Genomic DNA, 21,943 nt, shown 5'->3' on the forward strand with positions numbered 1-21,943 from the left:
TGTCACCAGATTGTGGCAACCACTAACCTTAGTTGTTGGTTTCTTTCCCTTGATTTTTATTTGATTTTTTGGACCCTCTTTTTTAAGTTACAAAAGGCCGGACATTGTGTATCCAGTGTGAGATGGGAGACGGCCGAGAGTTTCACTCGCAGCCATGAAGGGCAGGTCACCACGAGATGGTCGGGCCAATCCGCACTGAAAACCGAGCAATAAAAGGTTGGCTAAGCTCAGTTCAAAATCATTTAGGCTCCACGCGACACTTATAAGTTGGTGGGTACTACGAAATTAACTCAACGGAGGCAAACTGGATACATGGCATTAGGAGAGCAGCCTGCAGGCCACACACACTCTCTAGAAGCCTCATCCATGAGGGGGCGCCCATTTGTGAGAGGGGACTGAATTTTGGAGCTCATAAGTGACTACAATGTGTGTGTGTAGTGGGTGCAGGTGATCACAACTTTAATGGAAAGCTTGCCTTCTCTCTTGTCTCATGTATAGCGACGATTTGCTCTCGCGCATCTCTCTCTCCCCTTTGCACATATGGTAATGCCCCACTAGTAGGGCTTCTTAGTTGACCATGTACAGTTCGAAGGGTTTTATGCGCGTTTGCCAAGGCAAGAGCCTTCTGTACAGGAACCGGATTAACTAATTGCTAATTCCCTACATGTGCGCACAGTTCCATCCCGAAGGATTGCGAAAACGGAGAGTTTTCTCGCATGAGAACTCGTCCGTTTCAAAGGGAAACTCTCCCATTGCGTGCGGGAGCACATGAGACGCGTAGACGTGTTCCCTCCGTCCAAAATGATCCAAAACATAAAATTACAGCTTGTTGTGTTTTTCTGCAGGTTTAGGGTTTCGCTCCTACTCGTTTCAGAACAGATTTTAGATAGAAAATTATGGATGAATTAGCATTATTTTGCTTTATGAATTTATGCAATAAGACATTTTGGAAGATGATTTTGAATTCTGAATGAAACTAATGTTTTATGAAAGAACTTGCTATTTGTGAGCATATAATGGATTAAGAATGAGATGATGATTTTGGAGCAGTGACAACTCCCGGATGAACCTGATAACGAATCATGAATATTGAATCACGATTGATTCAATGGAACTGTCGTGAGCGCATCAACAGCTCTCCGGGATGAGATGGCAACACAGCTAGAACTAAATGATTGAACCACTCTGAACTTAGTGATGGATTGGGATCCCGAAAAATGATTACTAGCACACGACAGTGCTTGAGGCGAATGATTACTCACACACGACAGTGCTTGAGTTGAAAATCTCTATAGACATGATCGCAATAAGGATTAGTTAATTCGACATCAGTGAGGTTTGGGATGGATCTAGATGCGATTACTAAATAGGTTGCTAGTAGTCATGGTCTGAGATTTGGAATAAATTTTTCTGCGATTGATTTGATCTGTGATGTGATGTGATGTGACGTGACTGTCGTCTTTGTACAAGTGCTGGATTTGTGTCGTCTAGTGCGTTGATACTTAGAGTCAGTGTCTATTGAACTGGTTTATGGCTTATGTTTGATTTTGCAAGCGTAATCGAGGGCGATTACAATTCTTTCAAGATCGGGATATGTCACAAAATGATGACGTGGCAACATTGCCCGGATACACACACACACACACACACACACACACACACACAGAGCAGATGTGCGTGGCAGACTGTACGGAAGCAGTGCCACGTGGCAAAAGTTTGGACCCCTGCAAAACGTGTTGGTAGTTTGACGTGGCACATTGTACGGGATTCCGCTTTTTGCGTTGGCTGATGACGTGGTAGCCTGTACAAATTTCCAAAATTTACGTTGATGCTTTTTTTGGCAGATTTTGAGGACCAATTGCTTTTGGGACTCATTGCTTTTGAATTTAACTGCTTTTGGGGCTCTGCTTTTGGCATCCCATGTAAGAATAAAAAGAGCCCAAGGGGCCTCACTCTTCAGAGCATCTGGACGCAGAGTCCGAGAGTCGAGGACCCGCGGGAGTTGTATTTTGATCAAGCATTAATATAAAATAAATACAGAAAGGGGCGCCAGTCTTTGGGGCCAATCTCTCGAGTCTCTGGGCACGGAACTACGTCGGGCCGTGTCGACCAAATTGAACTGTGATTTGAAGTATTTTAAGTTGTCTCGTGTGTCGTGTTAGATTCCCGTCCTGGAGGTGACCAAGATTGAGAGAGAGAGAGAGAGAGAGAGAGAGAGAGAGAGAGAGAGAGAGAGAGAGAGAGAGAGAGAGAGAGAGAGAGAGAGAGTGTGAATGAATAATTGATACATATACAATGGGGGCAATGGGTTGTATATATACCCACCTAAGAAAATTGCCCTACCCAGACTTTGACAAATAAGTGAAATAAGTACCTAAAAGCCAAAATAAATATTGGGATCACATTGGGCAGTTCACTTGAGATGCCATAGCTTTAACACAAGTGCCTATAAATATGAGCCTTGTGCAAGCTCTGACTCATAAGGTGAAGAGCAGGCTCACACTTGCAATTCGTTCCGATTGGAAGATTACATAATTGGACATGTGTTCTTGTGTTTACGGAACCATGATTGATTAGACATACTTCTATCCCTAAGTGGGGAAGTATGAATGGTCATTGACATGATTGAAAAGCATGGACTCTATCCTCTTACCTTTGGAAGAGAGATATAGATGGATACAAATGTAAGGGACGGATGGAATCTACCTTAGGCACACACGCAGTAAAACATGCATGACGACTTGCATTGTGTGTTGTTTTGAAAATGGTTGATTATTAGGTGTTCTACTTGAAAAGAGCTTTCATTTGATTCCCATATTGATATTTTTGTCATCAGTTTTTCATCGATTCTAGAATGTTCTAGAAGCTTCTAATCAAGGCCTAGAAGAATCTAAAAGGAGAATTCCAAAAGAAAATTAAGTGTCAAGACACTTGTTACATATGTATTCAAAGACAAAAGACGATTCACTTTTTAATTTTTTTCGAAAGGCAAGACACTTGTCCCTAGACACGTGAGACATGTAAGGACACTTGTCAAAGACAATTTATCTTTTTAGACAAGTGGTGTCACGTGCGCATTGCACTCGTGTCACGTGGACAAGCTTCTGCTACAGCCTAGCGTCAGTCCTAGCGTAGGACCTAGCCTGGCACTTTTTGAGCCTCTAGCAGGATGTGCATGTCCACGCCAGTCATAGTTGCATACCCTCTCTTGCACAATACAACATTTCGGCATATATACATTCTATTGCATGTGAACCACCTCTTGCCAGGCATTTAATTAATAAGTGATGTTTAACTTCCAAATCTTGGGGACTTATTGGAGGCTGCCCGACCCAGCATTTGGCGCCTATAAATGAAGCCCTTTGGGCGCTAGAGAAGGCAAAAGAGGCAAAAGAAGAAGCAAGACCCGCAACAGCACCTCTTCTCAGCAGTACCAGCGTTTTGGATCTCAGCCCATCAGCGTTTTGGATCTCAACCCATCAGCGTTTTGGCATCCAGAGCCTCAACGTTTTCAACATACAGCCCTAGCCTCGTCGCGGTCGCGGTCTTCACCGCAACTCCATCAACGTCTTCAGTTTTCAGCCATCGCCGTCCTCCGTGATAGCAGATCAGCATACAGCCCTGTCGTCGTCGTCGTAGTACCAAGCATCTCCAACAGTACCCATTAGTACCTCAGCAACACCACAACACAAGTACCCCTCATCATCATGGACGTCGTCGACGCAGTACCCAACATCTAGCACCCCTTGCGTTTTGGCTTGGCCCTTGCCGAGCTCATTGTAAGGATCATCAGGACCTTCGTGTCCTTAGCACCCAAGTACCTTTAGTATCCAAAGTACCCCGAAGTTTCAAGTACCAAGCACCAGCAGTACCACGTACCTGCAGTACCCAGTCCTTAGCCTTGCAGTATCAAGCATTTACGCAATACCCTTCAGTACCTCGTCAGTACCCAGTATTAGTAGCATCAGGTACCCATTACCATCTAAGCATCTCAGCATTTAGTCATTGTAACAACATTGTGCAAGTAATAAAGTAAGTACTTGCTCTGGAAACAAAGCAAGGGGGCCCTTGAGGGTGGTTGGGACCCGACATGCCGTGTCGTCTCTTTTCTCTCTCTCTTTACGTCTCTCTCTCTCTCTCTCTCTCTCTCTCTCTCTCTCTCTCTCTCTCTCTCATTCAAATCAATTCAGTTCTTTCAAGTGAAGTAAAGTAACCTTGTGTCTGTGCGGAGTACTAGATCCGAGCTAAATCCTTAAACACTTCCGCTGCACCTGAATTTGGTATCAGAGCTTTGTCTGTGCTTCGACTTCGTGAACTCAAAGGAAGTACCCAGAACCCCAAGTACCCAAGCAGAACCAAGAACCCAAAGAACCTGGTTCAGTTTTTTTTCCCTCAAAGAAGCTTTGTGTCCAAAGCTCGGACTTATTAGCCGCTCCCACCCTTCGTCCATCGCGCATCGAGCGTGCTCCTGTCTTCATCGCTACGTCTTTGAATGAAGATTGATAGCGGATACACAAAAATCCAGATCTTGAATAGCAAGATTTGCTTGCCTCGTATGCGGATATGGAAAGGAGTTGGAGAAAGGATCCCTAACCCTCTTCTGCATTCGCATTCGCATGTAGCGTGCATCCACTTCCGTCGACAAGCAAGTGTTGGAAATACCTCCGAGCACCCTTACCTTTCATCTTCACCCGCAATGTTTTCACAACAGGACTATTCGAGTGGTCGTACTTGCTCTTAAGGCAAAGTCAACATCAAGGCTGGCATTCTGCCACAATAGTAAGGCTACCTAGCAACTCCGTTGGTCGGTGGTTACATCCGAGCAGTACCTACATCCGCAGTATCCACAAGTGTGAAGGAGTTTTCATCGGCTTATGTATCCACAAGCATCAGAAGCATTTAGCATCAGAAGTACAGGTAGAAGTGCGACAGTTGTGCCTCACCTTTAACAGGAGGGGATGTTACGTGCGCATTGCGCTTGCGCCACCTGGAAAAGCTTCTGCTACAGTCTAGTGTCAGTCCTAGCGTAGGACCTAGCCAGGCACTTTGTGAGCCTCTAGTAGGACGTGCATGTCCATGCCAGTCATAGTTGCATACCCTCTCTTGCATAGTAAAACATTTCGGCATATATGCATTTTACCGCATGTGAACCACCTCTTGTCAGGCATTTGATTAATAAGTGACTGTTCAACTTCCAAATCGTGGGGACTTATTGGAGGCTGCCCGACCCAACATTTGGCACCTATAAATGAAGCCCTAGAGACGGCAGAAGAGGCAGAAGAAGAAGCAAGACCCGCAACAACGCCTCTTCTCAGCAGTACTAGCGTTTTGGATCTCAGCCCATCAGCGTTTTGGCATCCAGAGCTTTGGCGTTTTCAGCATATAGCCCTAGCCTCATCGCAGTCGCGGTCTTCGCCGCAACTCCATCAGTATTTTGGTTTCCAGCAATAGCCGTCCTCGGCGATAGCAGATCAGCCCATAGCCTGGTCGTCGTTGTCGTTGTCGCAGTACCAAGAATCTCCAGCGGTACCCATTAGTACCTCAGCAACACCGCAACACAAGTACCCTTGTCGTCGTCGTCGCCGTCAACGCAGTACCCAAGCATCTAGCACCCCTTGCGTTTTGGCTTGGCCCCTGTTTAGCTCAGCGTAAGGATCACCCCTGTCTAGCTCAACGTAAGGATCATCAGTACCTCCTTGGCCTTAGCACCCAAGTACCTTCAATATCCAAAGTACCCCGCAGTATCAAGTACCAAGCACCAACACTACCAAGTAACCACAATATCAAGCACCAAGTACCCGCAGTACCTAGTCCTTAGCCTCGCAATATCAAGCATTTATGTAGTACCCTTAGGTACCTCGTCAGTACCTAGCATTGGTAGCATCAAGTACCCATTAGCATCTGAGCATCTCAACATTTAGTCATTGTAATAGCATTGTGCAAGTAATAAAGCAAGTACTTGCTTTGGCAATAGAGCAAGGGGGCCCTTGAGGGTGGTTGGAACCCCGCATGCCGTGTCATCTCTTTTCTCTCTCTCTCTCTCTCTCTCTCTCTCTGCGTCTCTCTCTCTCATTCAATTCAGTTCAGTTCAGTTCTTTCAAGTGAAGTAAAGTAACCTTGTGATTGTGCGGGGTACTAGATCCGAGCTAAATCCTTAAACACTTCCACTGCACCTGACAAGTGGCAAGACACTAGATCTGAGCTAAATCCCGTGTTCAGTTCAATTCAGCTCTTTCAAGTGAAGTAAAGTAACTTTGTGTTTGTGTGGGGTACTAGATCCGAGCTAATTCTTTACACACTTCCGCTGCACGTGACAAGTGGCAGGACACTTGTGCTAATGCTAACACATAACCTCATTATTCAAGAGGTAAGTTTGTCTATAAAAGCAGCCCTTTTCCCTCATTTGGAGATCACCTCATTGCTGAAATTACTCTCTCCCTTAACCTCTACATGCTACCTCTCTCTCTCTCATTCAAGCTTATGTGAGGAAGGAAGACGTTGGAGGAGGTGCTACCGAAGTGATCGCATGAAGGAGAACGCATGAGGAAGCCAATGCTGAATTTTCAGCATCAAAGGACTCCACCCACACATTCGAAGCGTCACGAAAGACAACCGGTTGTGCCCATTGGTAGGAAGCGCACGCAGACGGGTGAGTTACTCCAACACTTGTATGTGTGTGTGGGTGAGATTGCACGTGCAAGTGAGGGGTAACCAAGTACTTGTTTGATCTTGTTTGTCAATGATTCCATGCTGAATTTTCAGCCTATACACTTGTAATTTTCTGGAGGACTAAAAAAATTCCTGTGAAGCGGCGCGGCCGTTCCGCATCAGCCCTGCGTCCTCTCAATCTTCTCTCCCCAACTCTCTAATCTGTCTCTCTCAGTCTTTCAAGTTATCCATGTCTCTACGCATCTATTATGCTATATCTCTACACATGTGTCCCTCTCTCTCAAGCTCTAGCTAGAGATTAGTATTTATCTCTTGTGCCAAGTGTTAATTGGCAGTAGTAAGCTTGTGGTGTATCAAGGGCGAGTTTTCAAAAATGTACCACAAGGGGCGCCTACGTTAGGTGAGGAACTCCACCTCCTATGGCGCATCTCCGATGTTTAACTTTAGTTCTCTCTTTTGACTTGAGTATTTTGAAGTGTTGCAGATTTGTTTCCAATTGTTTAGAAAGTCATTTCCAATTTGTTTTTTCCATTGGCAAGTGGTGCCCAACCAGTTTCATACACCATTGTGTGAACTATGGTAACATCATGATCAGCCAAGGCAAAATAGCCAAATCACGAAATTCGGCAGAAGACAAAAAACCGTCAAGATCTTCAAGCTTAACATAGGCGAGGGCAAAAACCTAAGGACCTGAACAAACAAGATACATGTAAATGGAGACTAAATCAAAGGGAGCGGGAGCTTTACATTGCTGAGGTAGAAAAGTATGTTCTATAGATGGGTACAGAGCATGGTAACATCGGACACGTTCCAAAAAGCTCGGACATGGCACCGGGGACAAAGCTTAGAGGGGAAGTGTCACGTGACACATCTAACCCTATGTGCACGTGGACAAGCTACTTATGACAAGGGTTCAATTCAGTTCAGTCAGTCTAGAATAGGAAGTGATCCGGCACTTTTGTGAGTGTTCGCAGACCGTGCATGTCCAGACACTTAGAGTAGCTGCATATCCTTTGGTTGCACACAACATGATCATCAGATTACAGTCAGAACCCGTCAGTAGCATTTTGATAGTGCATAGACCTATTTTCCCTATTTTTGACATTTTTCACTTATTATTTTTAAGTGACTTTTGTTGGGAACTGGGTAGGGCAATTTGACTAGCCAAGTATATATAGAAACCTAGCGCTAGCACTTTCTGGCAGAAGAGGAAGGAGGAACCCTGTGTTCATCGGGCAACTTCTACTTCTCAGCAAGACCCCCAAGATAGAAGACATAGCGTTTTTGCATTGCAAGGCCTAGCGTTTTCTACCCTGATAAGCCTTGGCGATTTGGATTGCAGATCAGCCCCGGCAGCAGCAAGACACAGCACGAACCCTAGCATATTTGCATCAAGAAGATAGATTTCAGCCAGCGTTTTGAATTGCAGATCAGCCCCTAGTGTTCTGCAATTCTACCGCGACAGAACTCAGAAGGACACCATCGTTTTCAGTTTTCAGCATAGACTCATAGCAGAGCAAGTCCCGAACCTCGCAGATCACACCTTCCCGAAGCAGATCCTCGCCGCACGGTCAGATCCTGCGCAGTTTGCAGTTTCACCCCGGAAAACGCAGATTTCAGCATCTGCGTTTTCAGCGCATCGTCGTCATCGACATAGAGTCAGAATTCAGTAGATAAAGATTTACAGATTTCAGCCATTAGCATTTTCAGACTTCAGCCCATCTCGTCGTCGTCCTCATCGTTGTCGACATTGTCGGCAAGTCCAAGCATTGTAGAGATTTGTGCAATCAATAGTAGACCGCTCTCGCCATAGAGTGGGGCCTTCGGAGGAGGGTTTGACAACATTCTGGTGTTGTATTCTTCTCTCTCTATCTCTCAGTCTCAGCACCTTCATTCACAGTGTTCATCCACTTTGTTTGTGTCCATTGCAGTCTCTCACTAAAGGAACAGAAAGCTCTCCCTTCCTAAGTAAAAAGAACCTTGAGCATAGTTCGGAGCACTCATAGGGAGCAAAGTTCAACATTCACTTCCGCTGCACCTTACAGGAAGCTTGTTTCCATGAGGGATTCGAAACAAGAGACGATGACATGGGGAATGGGAGGACGGTGGGGACAGTAAGAACAAAAATGGGCGTCCCATGTTACTATGGTGGAGTGGAGAATCTCTCAAGACTCAAGCACTCTAGTCCAGATTATGCTTTATGTCGACGAATCACGATGATATGTTGTTTTCTAGTTGTAGGTGGGCCTCAAAGCACCTTATAGACTCTAGATTTGTTTTGTACGTAGAGGGCCTGCCTACGAACCTTGGTAGGGTCAAGGCTAAGATCTCCATACATCTCGACAGTTAAAGAGCAGAGATGTCTTTACAAGCGGCCAGGTTGAAATAGCCAACTCTTCTACCTACATTGGAGTCCACTCCAAACAGCACTACATGCCACTTCTCCATTAGGGGAGGAGCCACACACTAGCTCACAAGCCGTATGCTGCACTGCGATGCTCGTGACCGTCGATGCGATCAGGCACATCTTCAAGAGTGTAATTGCAACGGAAGTGATTTATGGTGAATGCTCACGATGAGTGCTCAGTGAGTAAATAAGGTTCCTTTTACTTCATGAGGGAGCTCCTTTTACTTGAGAGATGTGCAAAGACTAGAGAGAGAAGAGAGAATGATACTGTGAGTGAAGGTTCTATGAGTGAAGAGAGAGAGAGAGAGAGAGAGAGAGAGAGAGAGAGAGAGAGAGAGAGAGACTAACACTAGATGGGGTCCCAAACTCCCCTCCAAGGGCCCCCCCCTCTATCGCTAGAGAAGTATTTGCTTCAGATTGCACAAATGCTGATACAGTGGTCCTAGATGGTGAGATGGGATCTTGCGGTGGATGCTTGGATTTGCAAGGCTAAGGGCTGAAATGCAATAACTCTAGTGGAATTGATGGGATCTGCAACCGTTGAAGAGGCTATGGCTGATCTGCTATGGCCGATGCCAATGGTGGGCCGAAAACTGAAAAAGGTTGGCTGATTTGACTTGGAACTGCAATCTGACTATGAGGCTATGGCTGAAATCTGCAATCTATGTTGCTGGAGGCTGAATGCTGAAAAACGCTGGGCTGATTTGGATCTGCAGGTATTGGTGGGTGCTTGAGGGCTGAAAACGCTAGGGTGTTGATACTATGGGCAAAAACGTCATTGGTGCCAGTGGTCAGTGGTCATGCCGATGGAAAAATGCCATGCATGGGGTACTAATGTGCTGACTACCCATAAGGTGCTAAGAGTACTAACTTATTACTGGAAGTGACCCCTAGGATCGATTATACATGGAATTAAAGCTCGGTGAGGCAATGCCAATAAAAAAAACCTCCACAATTTTATTTGGCTGGCTAAAATTAGTAAGTTAATGAACTCACTTATAAGAGGTGCTTCACATGTAGGTAAATACCTATGATAGGTACTAATGCAACTATCTAGGAACACTCCCCGGTGCCTCACCTAGGAGAAGTTATCAGTGCTCATGTGCAATCAAAGGGTATGCAACTACTCTCAAGTGCCTGGACATGCAGATCCTGCGTACAGGCTCACAAGGGTGCCAGAACACTTCCTAGGCTGTCCTAAACCCTAGAGGTAGGAGTTAGCTTGTCCACATGCACATAGAGTTAGATGTGCACATGACAGGGAGCCTCGCACAAGGGTCAATATTTGACACACAATCGCACCTACTATGATGTGTACTGCAATTCATTGGACACCTTAACTCAGGGTCTTGTACTGCACACAAATAGATAGATCACATGTCAATATTCTCTCCCATATGATCCACATCACACCCTTAGACAGAATTGGCTCTCCCCACCACCGCTAGTTGATTGTTCTAGATAGTGTGTTTCATCCAAAGGATGAGTGCTACCACCAAACAGGCGCTCATGTGAGTTTTCAAGGCATCGGCTTTTAAGGCATTGAGACAACTGTTAGAGGTAGGGGAGAGTAGCTCATAGAACCCACAGGTGACACAGGCGTTAGTGCCCATGGCTTGGACATAGAGCATCTACCACCCTTCCAAGATAATTTATCCGTCCATCAATTCATCACCTGCCACATAGCCAGATGAATCAGGCCCTCAAATAGGACTCATGGCAACCCTACATCAGAGAGGCATAGATTGCACGTACACAGCCTCTTCCACCAAAGAAGCTCCTTTACAAAGATCGATTCTTGACCATCTTGGAGGAAGGTTGTTAGATACAACGGAATTGAGGTAGTAGGTAGAATCAAGCAATCACACCAGTCGCAATCCTTTGTTCTTAACCTTGTAATAATGAATTGATGGTTCCCTTAAAAGAGTTGAAAGAAAGTGATATGGAGAGATCTGTCTCTCAAGTAAATCGGCAGATTTATAAAAAGAGATGGGAATTTGCTATAGAGAATGTGGAAATTTGAGAGAGAGAGAGAGAGAGAGAGAGAGAGAGAGAGAGAGAGAGAGAGAGAGAGAGGCATAGTCTTTTTTGGCCCTCGCAAGATTCTGCTCTCGTAAGCTACTACCTGACCATCTTGTATGAACAGTGCCCCAATGCTGTTGCCACACGCATCACAGTGGACTACAAACGACTTCCTAAGATCTAGTAAAACAATTACTGGATCCGAAGTCATCTTTTCATTTAAGAGATTAAAAGCTAAAATCTCTTTTTGTGTCCACTTGAACGTGACCTCTTTCTTTTGCAAAGCATGTAGGGGTGAAGCAATCTTGGCAAGCTCTTGATAAACCTTCTGTAGTAATAGCAAGCCCAAGAAGCTACGGACATCATGCACAATATTCAAATCTGGCCATGTCCTAATTGCTTCAACCTTGGCAAGATCCATTCGGACACCATCCTTTGATACTATATGGCCAAAAAAGTGAATCTCTTCCAAGAAGAACTCACTTTTCTTAGTATTAACAAGCAACCTGTGACTGCGTAGCTCTTTGAAGACAATGGTCAAGTGACGCCTATGCTCCTCTTCATTCTTTGAGTAGACTATCATGTCGTCAAAGAATGTGCCAACAAACTTTTGATGTGGGCGGAAAATCTGATCCATCATCCTATTGAACGTAGCGGGAGCATTTGTAAGACCGAACGACATCACTAAGAACTCATATATACCCAATGTTGTCCTAAACGCAGTCTTGTGCACATCCTCTGGCCTGATACGAATTTGATGGTACCCACTCTTAAGGTTTATCCTGCTGAAAATTGCAGCGCTCTCTTGTCGGTCAAGAATAACATCAATCCTTGGAATAGGAAACTTGTTCTTGATGGTATTCTTATTTAACGCACGGTAGTCAATACACATGCGCCAAGAGCCATCCTTCTTTTGCGCTAGAAGCATGCAAAAGGGTGAAGAACTAGGTTGAATCAGCCCTTTTTCTAACCGCTCCTCTACTTGGCCCATAGTCTCTTTCTGCTGAGCCGCACTAGCCCTGTAGGGAGGCCTATTTGGTGGGCTACAACTTGGCACCAAATCTATCACATGATCCTCAGGCCTCTCTAGCCGGCAATCGAGACGGTAATGAATTAGAAAAATAGTCACTAAACTCTCGCAAAAATGATGACCTTTCTTTATCTAACACAAATAAATTTGACTGACAATTATGTGAACATCACATGCAATAATCAAGTACGAGAAAGATGATTCTTAATTACAGAAGTGATGGTCGAAGTAGATACAGTAGGGACAGACTCCCCTTCAAGCTTTATATCTAGGATGTGAGTTTTGCCCCTATGCTGAAGGGTGACCTTTTTGTGAAGACATCCAACACTCCATGTATACAGAACATCCATGGGATTCCCAATAGAGCCTCGCACCCTTCCAGTGGCATGATATAAAATTCTTGTGTGTCCACATATGACTGAATATGCAGACGCAGCTTTCCAATGATATGCGTAACACACTCTGAGTTTCCAGGACATGCTAACCTTGCCTCTGCTGTGTAATGCATCTCTTCAGCTTTGATGCCCAACTTGATGGTCAACTTTGGTGAGAGAGAGTTTGTTGTAGCACCTGGATCAAAGAAGATATGTGTTGTCTGGTCTTTGACTTTGCCCCACGCTCTGCATAACTCATTGGCATCTGAAACTCTGACCCTTCACATGACCATAACACTTAATGAGAGACTCATCAATGGGAGGATCACGAGAAACTTGGGTCACACTTGTGTTCTCATTTATGACATTAACAGAGGATGTGGTTTCTGTGGGTTCTTTAGATTCGTTAGATTCAATTTTAGGACATGTTCTTTTTATGTGACGCTTGATGTGACAATGATAACATCGACCTTCCTTAGAATAAATGCTTTGTTCTTCTGACGTGATGTATCCTCCTAAAATTCCTTGTGTTCTTTTTCATCTGGGGTGAGCTTAGGTTTAGCAATTGTGCTAGCTTACCCTTCGATTCATTGTGAGTGTTTTTTTCTGAGAGACTAGAGGAAGATTGGTTAGAAGAGTTACCATTCTTACCATTCTTACCGTTCTGAGGGTTCTGAGAAGTCTGAGAGGTACTTTGCGAAGTCTTGTTCTCCTTAGGCTTTCCCTTATTGTGCTTCATCTCCTGTGCGAGAGCAATCGCTACCGCCTTGTTGAGATTGACGGGATCGAAGACTTCCACATCAAACCTGATATAGTCGTCCAACCCATGAAAGCCTCTTTGCGCTTCGCATCCGATTTGCGTAATTGGGTGCCGAGCTGCAAAACACGGTTATAAAAAAGACATGACTGGAGTGCCATTCTGCTTAAGATTGCGCCAATCTTCTTTTAATCGCGCTAGGTACTGAGGTGGCAAGAACCGTGCCTTGAGCTTGTCTTGGAAATCGGCCCAACTGAAAGAAAGGGGCATGCCTACCTCGGCTTCCTCTAGGTGCACGGCTAATTGCTCCTCTTGCCACGCTTGATACCAATTAATGGCATCACCGGCAAGATGCATGGCTGCCGTCAAAACTTTGCTATTCCTTGTCTTCTTAGTTGTTGCAAAATAAACATTAAATTGATGCAACCAAGAATGAATAGCATTAGCATCCATCTTACCGTCATACTTACTGAATGTCAACTTCTCTATGAGACGGGGTTGTTGGAGTCCGAATCTCGACTTGCGCCACTTGATGAACCACCAACATCTTTGACCGGCTTGGGTTTGGTACCTGTAGGACCAACTCTTGCATGTGTTGGTCTCTCTGCGCCTCACGCTCTTAACTCCAAGGCCGCTCGTCTATCTTCGGCCGCCAAGCGCGCTTGCTCGTGCTCATGCTCCAAGGCTAACCGTCTTTCGTCGCGATCGCGTTCCCATTCTGCCTTTCTTTCTTCGCGCTCGTGCTCCAAGGTGGCGTGTTGCACTTCTTGTTATAACATCATGTCCATCATCGTCTTGACCAAAGCCTCCATAGGATTTGGTGCAATCCTTGGCGTAGATGGGGAAGGGGGAGGGTCGGAAAAACCTCCTGGTGGGGAAAATTCTTCTTCGCCACTTCCATGCTCATCACCTCCACGCGAAGAATCCATTCCGCCTTGGGTGATGACCATACACCGAGATCTTCGGTTCTTGAGTCCTTGAGTTCTTAAGTTCTTGAGGTTCTTAAGTTCTTGAGGTTCTTCTTTAACTTGCAATCTGTGTTAGAGAAGAATCGTCTCTTACCCGAGCTCTACTCTTTCTTGCAGGCGTACCTTTTGGCGGCCTTGCTCTCACACCAAGGTTGCTTTTTCCGACCTCACGTCGATTGGCCGGCCGCTAAGTGCACGGTCCGCTCTCAATGAGTGAAAAGAGGAACAAGGGGAGGCCGGACAAGCCCTTCTTTCTTGGGTTACTTGTCACTCTTCAACAACACGATTAGGAATCGACACGCCCAAGTGGACTTGGGTTACATGCGACCGCAACAAGCAAAAAAATAATAATTATGTGGTTCTTTCCTTGAGTGATATAGAAACACTGCCAAAGCTCTGATACCAATGTAAGGTGCAGCGGAAGTGAATGTTGAACTTTGCTCAAGATGAGTGCTCCAAACTGTGCTCAAGGGTTCTTTTTACTTACGGAATGAGAGCCTTCCGTTCCTGTAGTGCAAGAGTGCAAATGATCACAAGCAAAGTGGTCAACACTGTGAATGAAGGTATTGAGACTTAGAGATAGAGAGAGAAGAATACGACACCAGAATGTTGTCAAACCCTCCTCCAAGGGCCCCACTCTCTATGGCGAGAGAGGTCTATGCTATTGATTGCACAAATCTCGTACAATGGTCTAAATGCAATGGACTTGCCGGCGATGTCGACGACGACGAGACGGGCTGAAAACTGAAAAAGCTAGGGGCTGAAATCTGCAAATCTTGTATCAGCTGAATTTTGACTCTATGTCGGTGACGATGGCGATGGCGACGACGCGACGACGATGCGCTGAAAACGCAGATGCTGTAATCCGCGAATAGCTGGCTGAATCTGCAAACGCTGGCTGATCAGACCGTGAGGTAGATCTGTTGCGAGAAGGTGAGATCTGCGAGGTTGGCGGCTGCGGTGGAACCTGACTGCTGAAAATGCAAAACGCTGATGCAAATGGATGTTCTATCGCCAAGGAACTGCAAATGCTAGGGCTGATTTGCTGTTCCCAAAACGCTAGGGATGGTGATGGTATCTGCTGCAAAACGCTAGAGAATCTGCTGTCGTCAAGCTGATCTGCAACTTGCAAAACGTTGGGCTGATCTGCAAATGCTGAAAACGCTAGGTTGTTCCGCCGGGGATCTTTCTGAGAAGGTGCACTGTCAGACACTTGGTCCTTGCTGCCTCTTCTGCGAGAAAGTGCTAGCGCTAGGTTTTCTTATATATTGACTTACCAGAATTGCCCTACCCAGTTTCCCAACAAAGTCACTTCTTAATAATAAGTGAAAAATGGCTAAAATAGGGAAAATGGGTTCTATGTATTGTAAAATGCTTCTGATGGGTATTGACTGTAATCTGATGATCATGCTGTGTGCAACCAGAGGAAATGAAACTACTCTAGTGTTTGGACATGCACGGTCTACGAACAGACTCACAAAGGTGCCAGAACACTTTCTAAGCTAACTGAACCCTTGTCATGAAGTAGCTAGTCCACATGCACATAGGTTAGATATGTACGTGACGGTTCGGGAGGCTTTACAGAAATCTCAGGAAAGACACAAAAAGGCAGTAGATCGACATCGTCGCGATTTGAAATTAAAGGAGAACGATTGGGTGCTCTTATGTTTTGAGAAGTCACGCTTGAGAAAGAAAAAAGAAAGGAGCGGCTTTTTCCGAAGCTGCGCATGAGATACTATGGACCTTTCCAGATAGAAGAAAAGATAAATGATGTCTCCTTTAGACTGAAGCTGCATGATACTTGGAGGATTTACAATGTTTTTCATGTGAGTCTCTTGAAGCCTTTTAACGGCGATGTGCCCGATGATGGGGAGCCAGATGAGCAACCCGAAGTGGAGGAAAACGACGAGATACTCGTTCCAGAACAGATATTGGCACATAAAGATAAAAAGATAAAAGGTAAAGCGATAAGGCGGTTCTTGGTTAAATTCATGAACTATCCCGCATTGGATGGGAAGTGGATGGAGGAGGAGAACCTAGCAGATACTCCTCAGATTGTGAATCTTTACCTTGAAGCATTCGGTTTAGCATAGTCTACTCCTATAGAACCCCGACTTCAGCTTGGGCGGAATTTGGTGCAGCGGGCTTGCACAAGAGGGGAGTCACTCCGCTCCTTTGTCAACAGATTGCCTGGATTTTTGATAATAGAGTCAGTGATGTCCTTATAGGGTTTCAGGGATACTGTGAGCTGACAATATTCTGTTGTAATGACTTTAAGACTTGGAATTCTTGATAATGTGATATTGATTTGTACTTGACTTGTTTATGTGCAGGAACTGCATCTGAGAGGTCAGGACTGGATCTAGATGCGATTGCTAAATATGTTGCCGATTAGTCATGGTCTGAGATTGGAATGATTTTTGAATGTGATTTGTCATGTGATGTCCTGTGGTGTCAAGTGATGTTATGTGATGTGACTGTCGATTGGTACATGTGCTAGATGTGTTGCTCCTAGTGCGTCGGTACTAACAGATAGTGTCTGCTAAGACAGTTTATGGCTTCTGTCTGTTTTGTAGGCGTAATCGAGGGCGATTACAATTCTTTCAAGAGGGGGGTATGTCACAAACCAGTGACGTGGCATGCCCGGATACACACACAATGGCATGCCCGGACGCATTCCTAGCAGGGTACCAGTCCGAAAAACGCGGTAGCAAGCTGACGTGGCAGTATCGTACAGATTTCCGGTTTTCATGCTGACTGTTGTACGAAAATCCCGCTTCTTGTGCTGAGTTGCTGACGTGGCAGAACGTACGGAAAAGCAATAGACTGAATTCTACGCGAGCTGATTGGGCAGTTTTTGAGCGACTTGCTTTATTTTAAGAGCATTTAAGTGAGAAGCTTTTAGGGCTCTGCTTTTGGGTATCCCTTGTAACTTATAAATTAGTGGGCAGGGCCTCACTTCTCAGCGTCCAGATTCTGAGAGTGAGAACCCTCCCACTCTCTTGTACTTTGAACACAGATTAATATAAAAAGAAATACCGAAAGGGGCGCCAGTCTTTGGGACCAATATCTCTAGCCACGGAACTCCGCCGGGCCGTGTCGAATTAATTGTGAACTTTGAACTGTTTTGAAGTGAATCTCTCCTGTGTCACGGTAGAATCTTGACTTGGAGTGTCCAAGTTTGTTACTCGCCCGTCACTTTTGGAGCATATTTATGTATACGCAGAAATTTCTCCATGTACTCATCCACGATCAAAGATGGTTTGTCTCTTTCTTGTTGCTTGAAATTATAAAATTCCATCTTTTTCTCCATGTTGTAGTGAGGAGAACAATATCTTTTCTCAGCTTGTGTACAAAATTCGTTCCATGCAATCACACTTTCATCGGTATGAGTCTGCACGTACAATTTCCACCATAGCTTTGCAACACTATGAAGTTGCAGGATAGCAATCTTTGCCTTCGCTTCTTTGGAAAACTCCCGTAAGGCAAAGAAGTCTTCGAATTCTTCAATCCATGCTTCTAATCTTTGCCCGTCTTTCCTATGCTATCAAATTCATCGAGTTTAGCCTTCTTGAAAACTTGTTTGATTGCAGCTTCTCTCGCATCGTCATCATCATCATCATCGTTTCTCTTCCATTTCTTCCTCTTTGATCCTTCACCTTGTGGAGGCGGTGATGGACCGCTTTTACCACCTGGCAACTCCACCCAAATTCCACCTTTACCTTCTCCTCTGCTTCCACTTCTACCTTCTCCTCCACCTCCACCTCCACCTTCTGCATCAGCTATTCCCTTTCCTTTATGAGCTTTCTCACGCCTGTTAAGATCTTCAATAAGCCGTCGAATAAGCTCCGCTTGTTCCTTAAATCGTTGCTCGTATGCTTCCATCGTTGCCACAGAATTAAAACTGCTCTGATATCACTTGTGACGAGACATGGGAGAGCAAAAATAGATTGATAAACAAAAAATACAGAGTATACAAAATAGATAGATGAAATAGAGAATCTGTATGGATATATTACAGGAAGAGCATAGCTCGTTTCATAACCTCGTGACCACCCCCGATCTCTCTCTCTCCTAATCACAATCTCAATGTTGTGCACAATTACACTCTCAATCACAATCACACTCGCAATCTTAATCTTTGGATGGCAACGACGATCATCATCCGGGTCGCAAATGCAATCACATTTTCAATCTCATGTCACCTTGCAGAGATTCCGTTTCACTCTGGTGAGTGGATATCGCGTTGGTTTCTTTGATGTCTACAAAATAGCCAAAACAACATACTCGTGCGACCAATTCAACAAAATAAATCGAATTAAAAACATAATTTTACTCCGTCATAAAGGAGTACAATCACTTCTTGGTTGGGTCAAACAAAAGAGATATCACTTGTGTATGTCTGCTTGTAGGCTAACCTGATGGCTGCTTGTAGACAAACCTATTGGTGCTGGCAATTTGTTTGTGTCATAACTTTGTCATACAAATTGAGAATATAGACTGCCTGGTACTCAAAACGACGGGAACAAGTCTGGTCAAAAAGACTGCGCGGACAGACTAGCGAAAAACCTCTTATTTTGGCTAAAATTGCAACTTTTAGATGGCGACTCATAAAAAGATTATTTTTAGATCTCCATGACTTTTTTAACATATTTTAATCTTGCCCATGTATTTTAAGCTAATACACATGAAAATAAAACATTTATTTTGTTAAAAACATAAATTTTGACTACGTTTTTACTTTACGGTTTATAGCAAAACTATCATTTATTCACTTATCATTATTAAACACATCTTTAGTGTATAATCTAAAAAAAGAAGAGAATGTATTTTCTCTAAACCGTGCTCAACAAGAGATATGGCCTATTACATCTTTTCGACTTTAAGAATTTTAAAAAATAAGTCCTATTACAATGGGTTGCTTCTCCATGGTGGGTTCAGCGAGGGACAGACTTACTAGAGGGTATACAACACTGGCGATGTTTTACCACCACCGGCCTTTTGGCTCATTAGTCATCTCCACTATGGTGTATGCAGCAGCCGTTTGAGCACCTAGACTCATAGGCTTAAGGTGGGCATACGTTGAAAGACTGTATCGAAAACTTGTTTTCATATGGCTTATTTCCCCAGCCAGATTGACCAAAGATATTGCTGAAAGAACCAAAGACATTCGATAAGGTTACCGTAATGTGTCTAGAGTTTCAACTGGGATAGTGTGTAAATCATGGTTGCATCAAGGGATTATTGTAAACAGGAGCTAGCAAAATCTAAACAAATGTATGGTGAGGGTGTACTATGATGTTGATCATTGCATTGCATTGATGTATGAGATTTATGCCTGCAGACATGCACTTACGCAAAACTTGATGATACTTGGAATGTGCAGATGAAGTTTCTGCAATTGTCGTAGATCTTGGGTCCCATTCATGTAAAGCTGGGTATGCAGGCGAAGATGCCCCCAAAGCTGTGTTTCCATCAGTAAGAGAACTCTTTTGTGCGTGCTTTTAAGGCCTACAAACTCCTCCTGGATAACTTCATAAGAAGTGAATCTGTAGGTGGTGGGTTGCATCGGGCCAGCCAGCCTATCAGATGGTGTCAAGGCAGAAGGAGAAACAGAGGAGCTCAAAAGGAGCCTTTATGTTGGAACTCAAGCTTTGGGTTATCGACGTGACAACATGGAGGTTGTGTTCTTACTGCATCATGAGTATGTTCTCTCAGATAGGTTTGTTTACTCTTTTGCTGCTTGCTTTTGACATGTGCAGGTTGTTCCAGCTATGAAGGATGGTGTTGTAGCTGACTGGGAAATTGTCGACAAAATATGGGACCACGCTTTTAGGTTTTTTGATGACATAAGCCTTGGTTCTCCTTGGTTGTAAATTTCCTACAGTTGTTCTAGGTTTCTGTTTTTGATGTTGGAGCTGTATGCAAGTCAGTCTGATCTTTTAGGTAATTTGAAGCATTTATAGCTGTTTGATGTGAGAAATATATGACAAAGTTGAATTCATGACTCTAGCTCTATCAGGTCTCTTTTTGGATTCCCGTGCTTAGTGTGCATGCACTGGATCATTCAAGGCAAGAACCTTAGTACTATGAGGGTTTTGTTCCTATTTTACTGTTTTAAAAGGTTCTGGAGGAACCCACCCCAAGATCTCAAGCACTATTTTTCCTTGAATACAAATAGACTTTGTGGGCAGAGTTACCTGAAGATTATGGTGCAGGCATTATGTGATCTTCATTTGCTTCCAAGTTTGCTTGTTGTTGACCAATTTATGCTACTCGACCGGCCAATGCTTTGTATAATGAATGCACTACTTCACATGAACTTACTGAGTTGCTTGCATGAGGAGCCAAGACATCTTTGGACAGGAATTACCTGATGGGTGGATAACTGTGGGAGGATTTTTGTTTGGGTGAGATGGTGTTTTAAGACCGATGGCTCGCCATTTTTATGATCAAAATAGGGACAACTGAGAGTTTTGTACAAAGTGGAATCGCAGTGTGATTACAACATACAAGACCGTTTTATGCTAAGAAACATGAGGCACGTTTGAGTGGGCTTGACATTGAGTTTACCTCACTGTACTTAATTGAGTACTTTTTTTGAGTTTGTGCAAGCTTTTAAGGAAAGCCTAGCATAATAATTTTGAATGTGACGTTTCGCTTTTAGTAATCTGACCACGTTCTTGGGTTTGTGCAAGCTTTAAAGGATGTCTCTTGCTTGTAGACTATCGTTGTAATGGTTCTTTTTCCATTAATTGGCCGTCTTGGCAACTGTACAGTGGGAACTTTAGGTGGCTAGAAACTGGTGTTTGCAAGCATTTGATTGTCTACCAGTGATTGATTCTGGTCTAGCTTACTTTTTAACTGAATATCTGTACCAATGCTGATTATGTAGGGAACGTTTGCTGATTGACCCAAAAGAGCATCCAATGCTTTTAGCAGAGCCATCTTTGAACACTCAGCAACATCGAGAAAAGTATATTTCGATTTTTTGAGCTTCTTGAGCAAACCTGTACCAAAGTCTTTTCTTTGAGTTTTATCTTTCTCATATGCGTATCAAAAAAGGAAGATCTGATATTCTATGCGTGTTAGTTTCTCTCTTATCTTACGAGGTTATCACCTGGAAAAAACAAGCACTGAGGGATACATCATTAGAATGCAAGATTGAGGCTCCTAGAAACCCCTTTTTTTAAGGGGGAGAATATCTGCTCTCTAAAATTTACTACATGTATTTGAGTTTATTCTAATTTGATGTTGCTTTTGTAATGCACATTGTGGCACATCTCGTGCTTCCCTGACCCAGTCGGCCTAGACTGGTACACGGGACCTACATTCTAAGCTACATGCCGACACCTCTGGATGCCTATAAATGTATTAAATAGTCTTAACACCCACCCCTTCTACATTAATCACATGCAACGAAGATATGCACAAGCGACATCTATGTACCGGATCGGTTAGCCATGTGACTCCTGTACACAGGCTTACAAGGGTACCAGTCTACAATCTCCCAGGCTTTCCTAGTCTTAACTTGGCTCTGAGGTAGTGGTATTGTGCCATGGGACACGAAGCTGATGTACATGTGACAAGATGAGTACTTCTTTAGGACTGAAAGTGCTTAGAGAGGCCAAGCATTGGCAGATTGTGAAAGGGAGGTGTAGGGCTGCAGGAGAGAGGTAGGGGAAGCGGTTGCACTAAGGGGCCGTGGGAGTGGTT

General features: G+C 44.2%; 1 protein-coding gene across 2 annotated transcripts in view; it reads left to right on the forward strand.

Annotated features, from left to right (window-relative positions):
- Positions 1-21,943, forward strand: part of ARP4 (actin-related protein 4) — a 65,883-nt gene that overhangs the window by 17,285 nt on the left and 26,655 nt on the right. For both annotated transcript variants that reach the window (XM_086490889.1, XM_086490890.1), the window contains exons 2-5: positions 19,614-19,705; positions 19,783-19,908; positions 19,990-20,063; positions 21,123-21,203. In XM_086490889.1, the coding sequence (XP_086347015.1) occupies positions 19,614-19,705; positions 19,783-19,908; positions 19,990-20,063; positions 21,123-21,203 (373 nt within the window). The remainder of the gene's footprint in view (positions 1-19,613; positions 19,706-19,782; positions 19,909-19,989; positions 20,064-21,122; positions 21,204-21,943) is intronic.

Source organism: Adiantum capillus-veneris, chromosome 19 (assembly GCF_014529385.1).
Source record: "Adiantum capillus-veneris isolate H3 chromosome 19, ASM1452938v2, whole genome shotgun sequence".
Taxonomy (NCBI): Eukaryota; Viridiplantae; Streptophyta; class Polypodiopsida; order Polypodiales; family Pteridaceae; genus Adiantum; species Adiantum capillus-veneris.